Raw genomic sequence first — 17,349 nt, forward strand, 5'->3', positions numbered from 1 at the left:
CAATATCATTTCCCCCACTTTTATATTGACCCAAATGCATCCAAAACAGTTTTCATCGTTGTTGTGCTCTATTTCTGTAGAGATGTAGTTATTTCTTATACAGAGAGCAACTCCACCTCCTCTTTTATTTGGTCTGTTTCTTTTAATTAATTTAAATCCATCTAGCTGTGTGTTCCATTTGTGGGTTTCATCCCACCAAGTTTCCGTAACGGCAACAATATCATATCTGCCCTCATTAACTTGAATTTCTAGTTCACCCTTTTTGCTGTTCATACTCTGTGCATTGGCGTATAAACATTTGAGTCCTTTATGACCGACCCTGTGTTTACTTTCTACATGACCTGTGTGGTGCCTGAGTTCCCCTATTTTCTTACCACCATTTGATCAACAAGTCAACTATCTCAGCAAAGATGACTAGACATCCCTGTTTCTCTCCCATGCATGGATTTGGATGAGGGCGTTGCAACCCAGTTGCAACAAAAGGAGGGTCCTTTTGCACCTCCAGTAACACGGTTACCATCTGTGGAGGAATATTGGATTTACTAGTTCACAGACTTTTGATTACAGCATCTTTATCATGACTTGGAGTGATAATTGATAAATTGAAGATGGCTCTCTTTTCTATTTTTTAAATTCCCTTGTAAATAATTCCCTCCTTTTTCTCTTCTCTAACGTTAAACTGGAGAAAGTAGAACAACATAGATTATAATAACACAGTTAAACATTTCTTTGAAGAGGAGTAGAAGGGAGCCTTCTGACATTTGGCTATTTGAAACCAAAAAAGCTAAATTGTACCTACCTATTCCTTAATAATGAAAGTTTGTGTTCCCATTATAAAAATAATGTCTGTATATATGCCACAGCTCTCCATGTCTTTTGTGTACATGATGTGTGTGTGTGTGGGGAAAAAGGCTACTTGTGAAGTTCTTCACTTCTGGGTCAATATCAGTTTGCTTACCTTTACTTTTAATTTCATTTGTTTCACAAAGAAAAAATTATCTCTGCGTCAAAGATGCTTCCCCCCCCCCCGAGTTTCATTCTGAAAGATGAACTACCACCTAATGCTACATTTGGCACTCTTTTGTTCTTTCTTCCAGTGTCTCAGCAATGTGCCTCCTCTGACGGAATACTTCCTCAATAATCATTACCTGGATGAACTAAACTTCAGCAACCCTCTTGGCATGAAAGGTGAAATTGCTGAAGCTTACGCGGATCTCATTAAACAGAAGTGGTCTGGCCACCACCGCTCCATCGTGCCCCGAATGTTCAAGGCGAGTTGCGTTCTTGTCTTAAACTGCTTTTTAAAATCTGTCTCTAGCTCTTTGCTGATCTTAGAGGCCCCTGTTTTTTTGCATCCCGTTCAGACCAAAGTGGGCCATTTTGCCTCTCAGTTCCTTGGCTATCAGCAGCACGATTCCCAGGAGCTTCTCTCCTTCCTTCTTGATGGTTTGCACGAGGATCTCAACCGTGTCAAGAAGAAAGAGTACATTGAATTAAAGGATGCAGCAGGGAGACCCGATGAGGTGAGCGTGAACCGTAAGGGAAATTATCAGAGAGTCCAAATTGGATCCTAGTCGGTGGTGATAGCACACGTATGTTTGTAGTAGGAGTAATGTATCCACAAGCGTGAAAGCTTCTGACTGGAGGTCCTATCTGTTGAATTTCCATGGTGATCTTTACATGTGTTCTTCTGGTCCATTTCAATTTTTATATCACAGTATGGAAAAAGGGGTATTTGAGGGAAGACCTTTCCCCAGTCATACCCACTTGTCAGGTCTAGCTGGTAGGGTGTGTTGTGGGTCACCTCCATAAAGGAATAGCATCTGATGGGACCCAAGAGGAAAGCCTCTCCCGCCATGGTACCCGCCCTTTGGAATATCATCAGACTGGCCCTTTGGAATATCATCAGACTGGCCCTGACCTTCTGGAAGGGCCTAAAGACAGGGCTTTGTCATCTGGCCTGGGGATCAGGTGGTGGTGGTGCTAGAAAAACAAAGGGTGCTCTCCCACAGATGGTTTGTTTTTTTAAGTGTTTTACTGTTTCTGATTACTATTACAGTTTGGGGTTATTTTTTATAAGGGGTGGTTAACTTCGTAAGCTGCCCGGGGTCACAGAAATGACTACGCCAATTTAGTCAACCAATCCTTTGCTCCCAGTCCAGTCCCATGAGGAATTCGTATTAGTTCCTCAGCTCCAAAGTTCAGTGAACTCTAAATGTTATTGATTTTGTCTAAGCTGTAATATCTAAATTTCGTGAGTGGTGGGAGGTTTCTCTTGAAACCTTAGCGTGTGTGTGTGTGTGTGTGTGTGTGTAAATATAAATATATAAATATAAGCTTTTGTTTTCTGAGCAAGAACAGGAGAGTGCAAGGATAAAAGGGGGCCTCCCAAAGCCTCTATAGTAATCAGATTGAGATTTAGGGGTAAAAAAGGATGGAAGCTGGATGTAATTTGTGAGGCTTGGAGTCTGCTGAAATCAGGCATAAAGAATGGACCGTAAGCACCATTACTGCAGTGAACTTGGGGTGTCCTTTCATTAGGGGTTGAGTGCTGTGGGAGTTGCAGAATATTCAGTCCTGACTTCAGAACAGGCCCTGTCTGCTTGTTGCAAGAGCCTTGGAAGTAATACAACTTCAGGAAAACTCAAAATAACCTATTTCAAGGTTGAGAGGGCTGGGGCGTTTTGGAAAAGTATAGTGTTGATGCACCAGCTATTTCTTACTATGGGATCCTTGCTTCAGACTCCTGTGTTCAGTTTATGATGCTTCTAAATTCTCTGAGGTTTTCCATCACAAATGCTGTGCATTAATTGGTGGTAATATAATAGACCACCTCTTTCTCTCCCCTTACCCCCTTGCAGCTTTCCCCCAGCAGCAAATGAAGACTAGCATCAATAATTGGTTTCACTTTAAAGATAAAGGTAGCAGGGGAAAATTAAATAGTCCTTTGGAGAGGGTTGATAGATTTGACGGTTAATTCTGAGGTTTTGTTGTCAAACTGCATGGTAAAATTCTAAGCTAAACTTCCCTGCTTTTAAGCATCTAGGAAAAGGTAGGAAGCTTCCCTTGGACCTCAAGTCGTGGTTAAATTATAGTTTACTGCAGCTTCAGCTGATGCATTTAGTCAAGTGAAATGCTGAGAATTGTAATTCAGCAAAAAAACGGGTGAGCCTGGGAAGAGAGAGGCTGTGGTTTTTCAGGCTATTCATTCTGCCTTTTCCCGTTCAGGAAGTAGCAGAAGAAGCGTGGCACAACCACAAACGTCGCAACAATTCCATCATTGTCGATATCTTCCATGGACTCTTCAAATCAACATTAGTTTGCCCTGAATGTAACAAAATTTCGGTGACTTTTGATCCCTTCTGCTACCTCAGTGCCCCTCTGCCAATTAGCAAGGACCGAGTGATGGAGGTTTTCTTTGTATCCATGGATCCCTGTAAGAAACCCGAACAGGTACCAGCAAGCTGTCTAGAAGGCACTTTACTCTGGCAAGAAGGTTACTTATTTGAATGAGACGTGAGAATGTGGGGGAGTGGCCCTAGAGCCCCTGTCACATATGTAGACATTTTCAAGCTTGATAGTTGGGGTGTTTGCATAGGTGCGAGTACGATTCCCATCTGAAGCCCAGGAAAGAGGTTTCCAGCTGTTTGCACAGCAGTGACCAAATGGAACCAAAATTTGGCCTGAGCTTATATAGCTTCAAGTTATTTTTATAATTTGTGCCGAAAGACAGAGAATGCAAGTATGTACGATAGATAAATGATTAAATAACTTAGGTATGATGATGGACTTTCCACTTAATTGAGACCTATAGGTCTGTCCGGAAGGGATGCGGTGGCTCAGTGGGTTAGGACGCTGAGCTTGTTGATCAGAAGGTTGGCAGTTTGGCGGGTCGAATCCCGAGTGCCGTGTAGTGAGCGCCTGTTACTCGTCCCAGCTTCTGCCAACCTAGCAGTTCGAAAGCACGTAAAAATGCAAGTAGAAAAATAGGGACCACTACGGTGGGAAGGTAACGGCGTTCCGTGCGCCTTTGGCGTCTAGTCATGCCGGCCACATGACCACGGAGACGTCCTCGGACAAGCGCTGGCTCTTCGGCTTTGAAACGGAGATGGGCACCGGCCCCTAGAGTCGGAAACGACTAGCACGCATGTGCGGGGGAACCTTTACCTTTACCTTTATAGGTCTGTCCTCAGATCAGTTTCTGTCTTGGAGATGGATTCAGTCTAATGGGGATTGGACTTGGGTTTAGGATTTGATTTTCAGTTGACTTTCTTACTGGTTTGAACTTGGCCTCTTTCGTTTTGTTGTTGTTCTTACAGCACAGGCTGATTGTCCCCAAAGCTGGGAAAGTGCTAGACCTCTGTCACGCTTTATCAGAGCACACAGGTGTGCCAGCTGAGCAGGTAAGTTTGCCAGGAGAGGGGCCTCGTTGACTGTAGAAGCCTGTTCTCGGCCTTCCCTTTCTTAATGACTGTTTCTTTGCCTCCCCTCCAGATGATGGTGGCTGATGTGTTCAGTCACCGCTTCTACAAGATCTATCAGAGGGAAGAATCTCTCAGCTGTATCCTGGACCGGGATGACATCTTCATGTGGGTTTGGGTTTAATAATATTAAGACGGAGCAGCCATTGCCCTGCTGCCCTTTCACTGTGATAGGCTGTAACTTTCATTTACCCTAGTCAGCCCAGTTCACATATCTAAAAAGCCCAGATTGGAAAAGCCAAATAAAATGAGGTAAAGGAGTGACAGCTAGTAAATCATAGAATCACAGAATTGGAAGGGATCTTGGGGTCAGGTAGCCAATTCCCCCCCCCCCCCCTCACTACAGGGTGCAATGGAGCGTTTTCCACTATAGTCAGTCTGGGGAAAAAATGGACCTGTAATTCAGACTGGCGTTTTTTATTCTAGTGAGTAGCCAGGTTCACAGCAAGCAGAGAGGGGTAAATTGTGATAGCAGAAGTAGCAATGAGTACAAGAGGTAAATACGTCATTGCTCAATGGGTTGGCTTGTTCTGAGCATGACGTGCATCGAGTCCTGTTACTTTATCCCAGCAGTAGGCAGAGAAGGACGGTCTTGGGATGGTGGCTCAAGGTGGACCCTGTTAAGAGTTTAGGGCAGCGGCCCCCAACCTTTTGGGCATCAGGGACCGGTTCCTTGGAGAAAAGTTTTTTCCGCGAACCGGAGAAGGTGTGGTTTTGTGTGCTGCCTGCATCCGGTGGGTGGGGCTTCATTTGTTTTTGTGTACCAGTGCTTGACCACGGACCCCTGCTTTTAGGGGACATTTTTTTCAGTGTCAGAAGCAAGTTGGGGAATGTCAGTATAGGTAAAAGGTAAAGGTTCCCCCGCACATGCGTGCTAGTCGTTTCCGACTCTAGGGGCCGGTGCTCATCTCCGTTCCAAAGCCGAAGAGCCAGCGCTTGTCCGAGGACGTCTCCGTGGTCATGTGGCCGGCATGACTAGACGCCAAAGGCGCACGGAACGCTGTTACCTTCCCACCGGAGCGGTCCCTATTTTTCTACTTGCATTTTTACGTGCTTTCGAACTGCTAGGTTGGCAGAAGCTGGGACGAGTAACAGGCGCTCACTCTGTTACGCGGCACTCGGGATTCGACCCGCCAAACTGCCGACCTTCTGATCGACAAGCTCAGCGTCCTAACCCACTGAGCCACCGCGTCCCTTATGTCAGTATAGTTGGAGAATTTAAGCTGCCTGCATAGAGTTAGATCTGCTTCTTGCCCCCAGTGCTTCTTTTTTGAACATCTTCCTTTCCTTAAGGAAAGTCATCAAGTTTAGGCCTTTGTATTTTTGTAATTGCAATGGATGCTGTTTCCTCTGAACTTTTTGCCCCTTAGTTTGTGGTGTATGAAGTGTTTGTTTTTACTGGGCTTACAGAATTTTACATGTATTATGCAATTCTGATTCTGCATGTTATCTTGGAATGGCACTCGAATGGAGGCTGGGTTGAGAAATGAAACATTATTTGTGTGTGTGTGTTTGTGTGTGTGTTTGTGTGTGTGTAATAATAAAGTTGGAAGGGACCTTGGAGGTCATCTAGTCCAACCCCCTGCTCAGGCAGGAAACCCTATACCATTTCAGACAAATGGCTGTCCAGTCTCTTCTTAAAAACTTCCAGTATTGGAGCGTTCACAGCTTCTGGAGGCAGGTTGTTCCACTGATTAATTTTTCTAACTGTCAGGAAGTTTCTCCTTAGTTCTAGGTTGCTTCTCTCCTTGGTTAATTTCCATCCGTTGCTTCTTGTCCTGCCTTCAGGCGCTTTGGAGAGTAGCTTGCCTCCCTCTTCTTTGTGGCAGCCCCTGAGATATTGGAACACGGCTATCATGTCCCCCCTCGTCCTTCTCTTCTTTAAATTACACATACCCAATTCCAGCAAGCGTTCCTCATATGTTTTGGCCTCCAGACCTCTAATCATCTTTGTTGCTCTTCTGTACGCTTTCCAGAGTCTCAACATCTTTTTCACATCGTGGTGACCAAAACTGGATGCAGTATTCCAAGTGTGGCCTTACTAAGGGATTGTAAAGTGGTATTAGTACTTCACGTGATCTTGATTCTATCCCTCTGTTAATGCAGCCTAGCACTGTGTTGGCTTTTTTGGCCTTGCCCAATAGTAGCAACTGTGAGAGGGATCTCGGAGTCCTGGTGGAGAATCACTTAAATATGAGCCAGCAGTGTGCTGCAGCTGCCTCCTTGCTTCTCCTCCTTGCTACTCCTCTTCCTCCTCCTCCTCATAGCTTGTCTCTCCTTCTTCCAGATATGAGGTGTCTGTGTCCTGCCTGGAAGACCCGGCCTCAGCAGACGCAGTGGTCCTGCCAATCTACCTTCGGGAGCGTACCCAGGGCCGGGATTACGGCAACAGCTACTATGGGGTTGTGCTCTTCGGTCATCCCCTTCTGGTATCTGTGCCCCGGGATCAGCTCTCCTCAGATGCCTTATACCAGCTCCTGCTGCATCGGCTCTCGTGAGTTATTCCGATATCTGAGATAGCTTAGCTCCACTCCTTCACATCTTCTATACGAACAGACAGATGTATGAAAATGCCTGCCTGAAACAGCTTTCTCCAGTTTGGTTGCCCCCCACAAGCTAAAAATCTTGAACTCCCAGGGTTCCCCAACCAACAGGGCCATTGCTGAGCATTCTGGGAATTGAAGTCTATAATACCTAGCACGGGACGGTTAGAGCGGGGAAAATAATGGAGCTCTGTACTCGGAACTATTCCAGTAATTCAAGAAGAATCAACTTCCATTTATACTACTACAACAGATGTATTGATTTGGTTTGTTTTTGGCCAAAAATTATTATTATTATTATTATTTTTGTGTCCCTAGTTTGGATTTGACTTCCTGATTTTTAGTCATGGCAAAAATAGGGAGGTGAAGCAGGCTGGCTGGCAACCTGGCCAGGATGTTAGATTTTCTTAGCTAGCTATTGGGGAAAAAGCAGCCCTGAGATGAGAACTGGACTTTGTAGCTATGACAAGTGCAAGACCTGCTACAGAACTGGCAGGTGAGTTTGCCCATATGGGTGTCTTTGTGTGATCTTTTGCAAAGTCCCGTCCTGGAGCTTCCTTTGCATAACCAAATGATGGTCTGCCATTAAATCTCAGCCGTCTTCCTTCTGGTCAAATGCAAAATACAGGATAGCAGAATGGTACTCAAGCCAATTATACAGAGAGAGCAGCGTTTCGCTTCCCAGGGATTGTGATTCTGATATACTGCATTTGGGTGGGTGGGGTAGCAGTTCCCGATTCAAGAAGGATGTGCAATCTGGGAGTCTTTTTTTTGGACTCAAGAGCTGCTTCTGGATCAGGTGGCAGCTGCGGCCAGGAAGGGACCTCGCCTAACTTCATCTCGTGCACCAGTTGTGGCCCTTCCTAGATTGGGAGGCCCTTCAGACAGACACTTGCACCCTAGTACCTCATGGCTTCACTACTGCAACACATACTTCATGGGTTGAAGACCGCCTGGAAACTTCAAGTGGTCCAGAATGCAGCAGCGTAGGCAATGAGGGGCATGCCTTGGTATGCCCATACTTCTGCTTTGTGAATTGCATTGGTTGCCAGTTTGCTTCTGGGTGTAATTCAAAGAGCTGGCATTACCTATACAGTCCCACAGGGCCTAGTTCCTTGTTTCCCATAATATTTATATAATATCTGCCTGGGTGATTCAATTTTAGTTAAACGATGCCACCTGTCAGGACCCTGTAAGTCTGTCTTCTCTGTCACAGTGCTTGTCCTCTGAATTGAGGTTCTCCTGACATTCGGATGGAGTTTTGGCGGGCCTTCTGAAGCCAGTTCTTGGATGAGGGTGATTGAAACTCCTTGAAGCGACGTGGGTTTCTTCTGCTTATCTAATTGCTGTCTTTTATTCCCTGTCCTTATCTAGTATATTGATTTATTCTTTTTAATGTCATTCACTTGTGAATCACTCAGGGCTGTTGGAAGTCAGGCGATATAGAGATTGTCATAAAACAATAGGAATCACTTAGCCTAAGATTCTGGAGATGGCTGAAAACAAGCTCCACAGTCCTTAAGAGCAAGCCGATCCTATATCAGAAGTCTGATTAAATTGTAAGGTTGTGTTTTTTTTTAAAAATGAATGGGGGTCAACAGACATCTGACCACATAATATCTTCCCCCTACCTCCTGGCACCTGCCCATCCCTGATTCTACAACTGTTCCTCTCATTGGACTGCAGTCACAGGGCAGGTGCCAGGCAAAGGGCGTGATCTGCTTCTCTCTTTGACAGCCGCTATGTGACATGGCCAGACTCTGAGGAAGAACAGAGTGAGGAGGAGGAGGAGGAAGAGGAGGAGGAAGAGGAAGAGGAAGAGGAGGAGGAAGAGGATCTCTACAATAAGAGGTCCAATGGGCTGAGTGAAGGTGAGGAAGACTGGTGAAATAGTGTTGAATAGGAAGGGAAGGAAAAATTAGACTTCCATGCTAATTCATACCTTCTCTCTTTACCTATCATTTGCAGGGGAGGATGAGGAGGAAGACGAGGAGACAACGGCGGAAGGCTTTGCCCACCAGGACCCTAGCTCAGGGACAGAGGAAACCCCTTCAGACACATCAGTGGGGGAGGAAGGGGCTAGTGTGGAGGAGAGGCGGAGCCCCAACCCATCTCCCCTGCAGCCTCCCCAGTCTCCCCGTGTGCCCTCTTCCAGTCCCAGTCCTCCTACAGCCAACCAGGCAAAGCGGAAATGCTGTCTGCCCCAGAAGCAGCCAAAATTGCTTTTTACGCTCCGACCCGTCAATTCTAATGGTACCAGTGACTGGATGGCTGGCCAAGATGAGGGCAATCCTGTCTCCTTCAACTGTAAGTCCGTTTGGTAAAATAGGTTTGTGGTTAAAAAAAAAAAAGCCGCCTGCTAAGAAAATGTTTGGCGGTGGGGTCGGTGGAATGTTGAGAAAATATCATTGGCAGGGTCATAAAAGGGTTGCCAAGGGAATCCTGTGATGGTGTCTGCGATGGAAAGGCTAAAATAGTCTGGTGCTTGTGAGCCTCGATACACGATAAAAGTCAGGGCAGAAGCCCCAAATAACTGACTCCTTTGCCTGTGTGGGCTTTGTTCATGACGCTACACAAGGCAGACTCATTTCTCTCATTGCAGTATGAGAGTTTCTCTCAGCTCTCCCTATGTCTGCTAGCTTCCCTTCCTAGGTCACGTCACAGTTCTTCCTTAATGTGCCCTTAGATCTTGCCATTGGTTCCCGCTGCATCATATGATCCGAATCCCTCAGTTAATCAGTGGGGGAGGAAGGGGCTAGTGTGGAGGAGAGGCGGAGCCATTTTTTTGTAGTTTTAAGATATGCCCTGTTCACCGCCCAGAGTCCTTCGGGAGAAGGGCGGTATAAAAATTTAATAAATAATAATAATAAAATAATAATAATAAAATAATAATAATAATAATCTCAGTGCCGTCTTATTGAGATGAGCTAGTGTCTCTTAGTCCTTTGGCCCTGGGTCCCAAAGATGCTTTTTCATGAGGCAACTGGACTTAGATAAGAGATGAGATAATCGTTATTGTCATTTTTTTTTACTGTGGGCACAACGGCGCACATCAAAAATGAAATTTCGTTGCCCGCTCTCAAAATGAAACACACAAATGATACACACCTAAAACATACCGTATACAACATACGTATAGACCCACGCCCCTACATCTACATAACAATAAAATATTAAATACTGTCCATCTTGAATATATAACAGGAGGAGGAAGCTTGGGAGTTCACAAGGTTAATGCTGTATGGAATGAAACTTATGGCTGAATCTGGATGTTCCGCTATGGATACCATGAAGCCTTTTTCCCAGAAGGTTAACAAGGAAAACTTCCTTGTTTTTCTTTGAAGATGTTTTCACTTCTCATCTAAAAAGCTTTTTTCAGCTCTGATTGGATGGTGGGGAATGGAAGGATTTATACTCCTTGCAGATAGCTGGCCATTTGCATTCTTTTACAGAGTGGTTGAGGCCACCTGGAGGTTTATCTGTGTCATCAGGGTCACCTGAGTAGTGGAAATGGGGGTGGAGCCTTCTTGGAACTGCTGAAAGGACTGTGTTGTAGACTGGAGATGATGTCGTATTCCTTCCCCTCTATTGAGGCCATCTCTGTCAACATTGAAAAGCCCTCTCTCCACAGAGGGGGAGGGATACGGCATCATCTATCTCTAGTTTTTGATAGGTGAGCCCAGATGTCCACAAAAAAAGCTACTGCGTGGTGCATTAAGGACTGGAAAGGTGAATGCTGTCTTGGCTGCTTCACAGTATGTGTTGGGAAGAAAGTCAAGGCAATATTTGAGGGAACACCTACTGCCGGCATCAAGTTCCCTTCGTCCTGTGCGCTTCCACTTGGAGGGCCTTCTCAGGGTGCCGCCTGTAAAAGACTGCCGGCGGATAACACCCAGGGGGAGGGCCTTCTCAGTGGGTGCGCCTGCCCTGTGGAACCAGCTGCCCGTGGAGCTTAGGACTGCCCCCGACCTTCGGTCATTCCACCGGGACCTGAAGACCTGGCTCTTTGAGCTTTCCGGCCCAAGCTGAGAGGGTTTTTTTTTCCCCCTCAGGCATCAAATTTAATTATTTTAACTGTTTTTAACTCTTGTATTGTGTTGATGTTTTTAAATACTTTGTAAACCGCCCTGAGTCCTACGGGAAAAGGGCGGTATATAAATTCAATAAACTTAATAGGGCACTCGTGTCTTGGCCCAGTCTGTTGGATTTATGTAGTTAACATTTAGCATTCCTGGATTTCTGACTCTTTATTTCTCATCCTTTGCTTCAGCCCAACCATATGTTGCTCTGGACTGGGATTCTGAAATGAAGAAGCGCTACTACAATGAGACTGAGGCTGAAGTGAGTGTGCAACTTTCTAAGTAGGGAACCCTCTCTTTTCTGTTTTTCCTGTGATATTGTGCTCAAGTTCTTCAACCCGGACCACTGTAATGAAAACTAGCTTCAAGTGTAGACTCAGCTACAGATCTCACTTTTAGGCTAATCCCTTTATCAGTCATAGAGAGTTGTGGGGATAATAAAATTAACATCTAATGTACGACATCTCAAACTGTCAAAATGAATGAACCTTTATTGTCAAAGTACAACCATGTATACACTGAGATTGGCTGAGCCTCCCTTCCTGCCCCCCCACCACAACTCACAGTGACAACAAACCCACCATCTTGTTACACCGTGTGAGCTAATTGCACAACACACCGGCCTCGCAAGTCAATCATGCATAAAGTTTATAAAATTATTTCTCGTTCGAAAGCCTAACAGCCCCCACGGATAAAAGCTGTTTTTCAGCCTGTTGGTGCAGCTGGCTATACTCCTATATCTCCTACCCGATGGTAGGAGAGTAAAGAGATACCGTCCAGGGTGTGAGTCGTCCCTGAGAATTTTCCTCACTCTTCCAAGGCAGCGAGCCCTGGTGGATATAAATGTGAAAACAACCTCGCTCTTTACGCCTTGGGTGAGAAGGTAGCCTCTCATCACTCTATCCGTTATGCATGAATGTTCTTCCCTTTAGGGCTATGTCAAGCATGACTGTATGGGCTATATGCTGAAGAAGAACCCTGTTAAGCTGCAGGAGTGCATTGAGCTGTTCACCACCATGGAAACTCTGGAGGAGGAAAATCCCTGGTGAGAATTGAAAACCTATCTGTGACAGAGTCTCTTCCATTGAGGTAGCAGGGAAGGCTGAGGTGACTCAGTGCTGGTCAGTAGTTCAAAATTCAGTAGATAAAGGCAAGAAAACAAGAATGCTGCATGAGCCAGATAAAGCCACGTGGGTCTTATTTCATAATAATCCAAATTAAATAAACAGAAAAAAACCAGATTTGGGGATAGATAAGCTCTCAGCTTATCGGATCATTTCCACGCTAAAACCTCTTTAAGATTGGGGGGCGGGGGGGGGGCAGGGGAGGGGGAAAGGACGCAATTTGTGGGCTACTAGTTCTCTTGAAAGAAAAGCGGTCAAGCTTATGGTTTCTCTGTTACAGGTATTGTCCCACCTGCAAAAAACACCAACTGGCCACCAAGAAGTTGGATTTATGGTCACTGCCAGAGATTCTGATTATTCACCTCAAACGTTTCTCTTACACCAAATTCTCCCGGGAGAAACTTGACACCCTTGTGGAGTTCCCTATCCAGTAAGCCAGTGGGCCCAGTCATTATTTTTTGTCACCAGGAGTGAACTGGGTGGATGCTGTATGTGGCTGCCCTTCAGGGGTAGGCAACCTCGGCTCTTTTATGCTGACTCAGGAATTCTGGGAGTTGAAGTCCACAAGTCATAAAAGAGCCGAGGTTGCTTACCCCTGGCATAGATCATGGAAAATGCAACCGGGGAACACTCATCCTTTCATCTGAGGAAACAGATCTGAGTGATAATTGATGGCCTCTGAAACGGTGAAGGATGATCGAAAGCCTTCACCTTCTCCTTTGGAGGTCATCAAAAACTCAGCCTGAATCGACTGCGTGTGAATGGCTGTTGGTGAATCTAGATTGACCTATGTTATCTTTTCTATTTTATCTTGTCCCCTTGTTTTCTTCGCTTACTACTTCTTACTCCTTCTCTGCACTCCATAACACTGCCACACCACAAAGGGGAGTAGCACGACGGGTATGTGCTGTTATGTATATGACATCAATAAAAAAGACTCAGTAATCATGTAAGCTTCACCACAGTGACACCCTGTCATTGTCGGCTGTGTTGCTAAAGGAGTTTCAAAGGTAGCTCCGGTGCTATTGAGGGTTTAGAAATGGGGCATGCTGGCCTTCCCCAAACGTGGGGAGATTGTCTGACCCTGTTGGAAGTCTCTCTGCAGGAAATACTTGCTTGGTATTACCAGTTAATTGGAAGATCGGGGGAAAGTGCAGCACGGCTTTCCTCCTGCTGAGGTGTTCAGCTCTCTTGGGTTACAACACATTTGATGAAGCCTGTGAGGCATGGAAATTGTCAACAGACACATCCCCAGCTCAAGTCACGGACGGCTGCGTTAGTGTAAAGTTATTGTGGCAGCTGAGAGCACACATTGAGATAGTAGTAATTCCTGGTGCACATACATGGCTTTTCTCCAAAGGGGTTGCTGTTGAGGTATCCTTCCTCAACCATTTAAAAAACAGTGGCTTTTTAATTTCTCTCTTAACAGGAACCTGGACTTCTCTGATTTCATCATCAAACCCCAGAAAGACACTGACGCTTCCCTGTACAAATACGACCTCATTGCTGTGTCCAACCATTATGGTGGCCTTCGGGATGGGCACTGTATGTATACTGAAAAAATAGGATTTTTTTTTTAGGAGGTGGGGATAAACTTGAAGCATCACCCAATAAAAACATACAGCTCTTAGTAAGGGGTATGTGAAAATACTTGGAAGAAAGTTTTATATATATATATATAGGTGTAAGCCACCCAGAGTCGCTTTATCGGTGAGATGGGCAGGGTGTAAATTTAATAAGCAAGCGAGCCAAGATTTCCCCGCCCTCTCTTGTTTTAGAACCTACCAAACTTTGCTCTTAGTTATAGCTTTCAGGTCCGTGAACCCATCTGCCAGGCTTTTTTTTTTAAAAAAAAAATTGGTCACACTCCTCCTCTCCGTCTGGAGGTCACAAGCTGCCTGCCACTCATCTGATGGATGAGGACTGTTTGTCCTTACAGTAGTTGCAGAGTAATAGCTGAAAACTTGCTCCGATTTTTGTTGGCAACAGTAGCAATAACTTTTAAGGGAAAAAAAATCCTCTTGTTTTCCTCTTTTAGGAAGGAGAAGCCAGAGCCCTCTTTTTTTTAGTTCCTTCGAACCAGTCTTGATTCCAGATGACTGACTGGGCTACACCCTGCAGGTTTTTTGGGCAAGGTTTTCAGAAGGGGTGTGCCATTGCCTGCTTCCTAGGGCTAAGAGAGAGTGACTGGCCCAAGGTCACCCAGCTGGCTTTGTGCCTGAAGCAGGACTAGACACTGTTTCTAGACAGGTGCCTCAACCACTACACCAAGATTGGCTGTCATTCTCTCTTAGCCCAATATGACTAGAAGGCAAAAACAATCAGAAAAAAAAGAAAGAAATAAGAGCTTAGCCCGTGGGAATATATTAACTGAAACCTGTAAAGAGACGGACATAAAACAAGAACTATGCGGAATTCCTGTGTGGCAAGGCAGCATTTATTTTCTTGGTGGACGACAGAAGGATACGGAATGACCTGACTCATCTCTTGTACTCTCCAGACACCACTTTTGCCCGGAACAAGGACACAGGGACGTGGTTTTACTTTGATGACAGTAGCGTGTCTACAGTTTCAGAGAACCAGATTGAGGTAAGGCACGTCACATTCGGATGGGTTCATTGTTTCAGCACTTGCTGGCAAATGCCTCGCTGCTTAATCTGGGCGTTTTTCTCCTTCGTGCGTTTTTTGCTAGTAGGATTGTCAGATCTTGTAACACCATAGATTCTTTGACATGCGTTTGTTTTTTGGGTAAATTTGAATGGAACCTTGGTAACCGCATGTTTCCAAGCAGACCGGCCCCTTTAGTGGAAGCAAATTGAAATTAATTATCTAGATGTTCTTAATTGTTAAGAAATGGGACACGTTCCAGTGTCTCTTAGGAGTCATTTTGAACAACTATAGGGGAGAAAGCAGGCTTATTTGCTTCGGATGGCTTCCCTTAAGTCTTGCTGTTGATTTAGGGCACTGTAAGATGGAGGACAGCTATACAAGGTGTGTCTTGCATCTGCAATGGGAGTAAAAATGCAGAATGTGACTATAGCTTTTTGAGAATGTCTTTTTTTTTTAAAGTAACTAACCCAACTTTTCTTGCCTTGGCATGCTTTAATAAGATACTATCATCCCCATATTTTCCGGCTAGCATGGTGGTTCTTTTATGGGCTGCAGGTTCTGGAGGGGTCAGTTTCAGTACATCCTGGTATTAAGTAAAAGAGCCTTGGATTAAATTTTAAGACTGAAGGAGCCTGGTTTAAAGAGATGCTTCAGAATCTTCATTCTTTCCATGGTGGCCAAGCTGGAGTAAACAATGACCATGCAAAGCTTTATCTCCTGTGATGGCTCTTACATTAAAGCAATGCAAAATTTTATCAACAAGTCCAGTTTTTTGGACCTCTATAGTCTTTCTCCTGCCAATTTGACACACTATTAAGTTTGGGAGATTTACGCACGTGTGAAACCACTTCAGTTCAATGTTTCCCTTTTCTTTGACCTGGAAGTTGACCAAGAGTATCTTCCAGGCTGTGTTGTTCGCTGCCATTTATTAACTTTTCCCTGTCTTCTTGCCTGCCAGTCCAAAGCTGCCTACGTCCTCTTCTATCAACGCCAGGACAAAATCTGCCACCCAACTCCCCTCACTGCATCCACGAGTACGTCTGCTTGCGGGAATGAGGAGGACTATGCTGCCTGCTGCTGTGATTCTCACTCTAAAGAGCTAGCAAATCGGGACTTCATGGATGTGGACTGACCTTCCCCTTGCTTCCCTTCTCCATCTGCAACAGGTGGACAGCCATATACGTTCCTTTCCTTGAACTGAAGGGAGCAGCTGGATTCTCTCCAAGGGCAACAGCTCCTCAGGCCTTGGAATAAGGGCAGGGCAGGGATGTAGGAGACCAGATAAGAGCCCCTTACCAGTACAAACAGACCTGCTATCTTCCTGTGTCCCAAAGTGCAAGGCTCATTAGATCTGTGGAGGGGAAGATTTGATTACTCTTTAGAAGGCTTGTGCCTTACATCAACATAAGATGGCTGGGGGGGGGGAAATATAGCCTTCCTGGATTGTCTCCTCCATTCCCTTTTTTTTTTTACATCTCAAAATCGAGATGCTTTTATTAGCGCAAGCTTTCCTACGTGGAAGGAAACTTAAATGCATCATTTTTATGCTGGCTGTGCACTCCCCCGCCCTCCATCTCCCACAGTATTAAGCCACTCTAATCGGGGTATTTGCCCTTGTTTTGCTGCTCGCGACTTCACGTCTTCACCTCCACCTTCACCATTGCTGGTTCCTACGCTCTGGGAAGAGTTTGCGGGGATACTAACTCCTGTGTAGTCTGTGGCTAATTAGGACACACTCCCCTTACCTCTGACACTGGAAAGATCTGGATAAATGGCCACTCATATTCTTTTCCTGACATTTATCTTCCAAGTGCCTCCTTTCAGCTCCCCAATTAAGCAATAATTCCGATATTGTCCTGCCTACCTTCCAGCGTCTGGTAGAAATCTGCATCTCATATGCATGTTTCTGAATTTCCTTGTATTATTCCTCCTTTCCAAAGCTTCTCTCCAGTTGTTAAGGTGACTGTGAGCCACTGAGTCCTAAAATCCTACTTTTTACTCTAGTATCTACACCTGTTTGGGAAGACAGAGCCATTTTCAGCCTGTCCTGGGCGGCAGTTCCCTTAAGCTAAGGACCTCAGGAGAAACCTAACTGCCAGCTCTTGAAGTTCCTTCTCAGTCGGCCTAATACCTACCAGGTGTATTTCCCCCCCCCCCCCATTCAAGAAAAACTTTGGAATTCTTCCCTTTACTGAGTCTCTGCTGCCACTGCTGTTGCTACTTCTAGGCTCAGGGATTGCACTAGTTTGTAAATAGGTTTGTGTGTGCAATGCAGTGGATGGAATACAGCAGGAAGCAGTGTTGATCAAGCACAGGACACTCACTGTTGGCAGGAGCACATAGTGCATTTAATTACTTGAAGAGTTTGGAAGATTCATTTCTTCATTTTAACTCTTTGAGCTTTTATTTCTCTTGAAGTTATCTTGCAGAAGAAAATATTTTTTGGCATGTGTACATAAAGTAACTTCTTTTAAAAGGCATATGGTCTCTCTTTTTTCCCCTTGGTATGATC

At 45.1% G+C, this 17,349-nt stretch overlaps 1 protein-coding gene across 1 annotated transcript in view; it reads left to right on the forward strand.

The window, feature by feature from the left end:
* Nucleotides 1-17,317, forward strand: part of USP11 (ubiquitin specific peptidase 11) — a 34,812-nt gene extending 17,495 nt beyond the window's left edge. Inside the window, exons 8-21 of the mRNA XM_083353689.1 lie at nt 1,098-1,271; nt 1,365-1,523; nt 3,229-3,453; nt 4,320-4,403; nt 4,495-4,589; nt 6,769-6,975; nt 8,762-8,895; nt 8,993-9,331; nt 11,295-11,365; nt 12,036-12,148; nt 12,508-12,657; nt 13,657-13,772; nt 14,728-14,816; nt 15,796-17,317. Coding sequence (XP_083209815.1) covers nt 1,098-1,271; nt 1,365-1,523; nt 3,229-3,453; nt 4,320-4,403; nt 4,495-4,589; nt 6,769-6,975; nt 8,762-8,895; nt 8,993-9,331; nt 11,295-11,365; nt 12,036-12,148; nt 12,508-12,657; nt 13,657-13,772; nt 14,728-14,816; nt 15,796-15,969 — 2,130 coding nt within the window. The 3' untranslated portion in view covers nt 15,970-17,317. The remainder of the gene's footprint in view (nt 1-1,097; nt 1,272-1,364; nt 1,524-3,228; nt 3,454-4,319; nt 4,404-4,494; nt 4,590-6,768; nt 6,976-8,761; nt 8,896-8,992; nt 9,332-11,294; nt 11,366-12,035; nt 12,149-12,507; nt 12,658-13,656; nt 13,773-14,727; nt 14,817-15,795) is intronic.
* Nucleotides 17,318-17,349: the final 32 nt, after the last annotated feature.

Source organism: Vipera ursinii (genome assembly GCF_947247035.1).
Source record: "Vipera ursinii genome assembly, chromosome: 2".
Lineage (NCBI taxonomy): Eukaryota > Metazoa > Chordata > Lepidosauria > Squamata > Viperidae > Vipera > Vipera ursinii.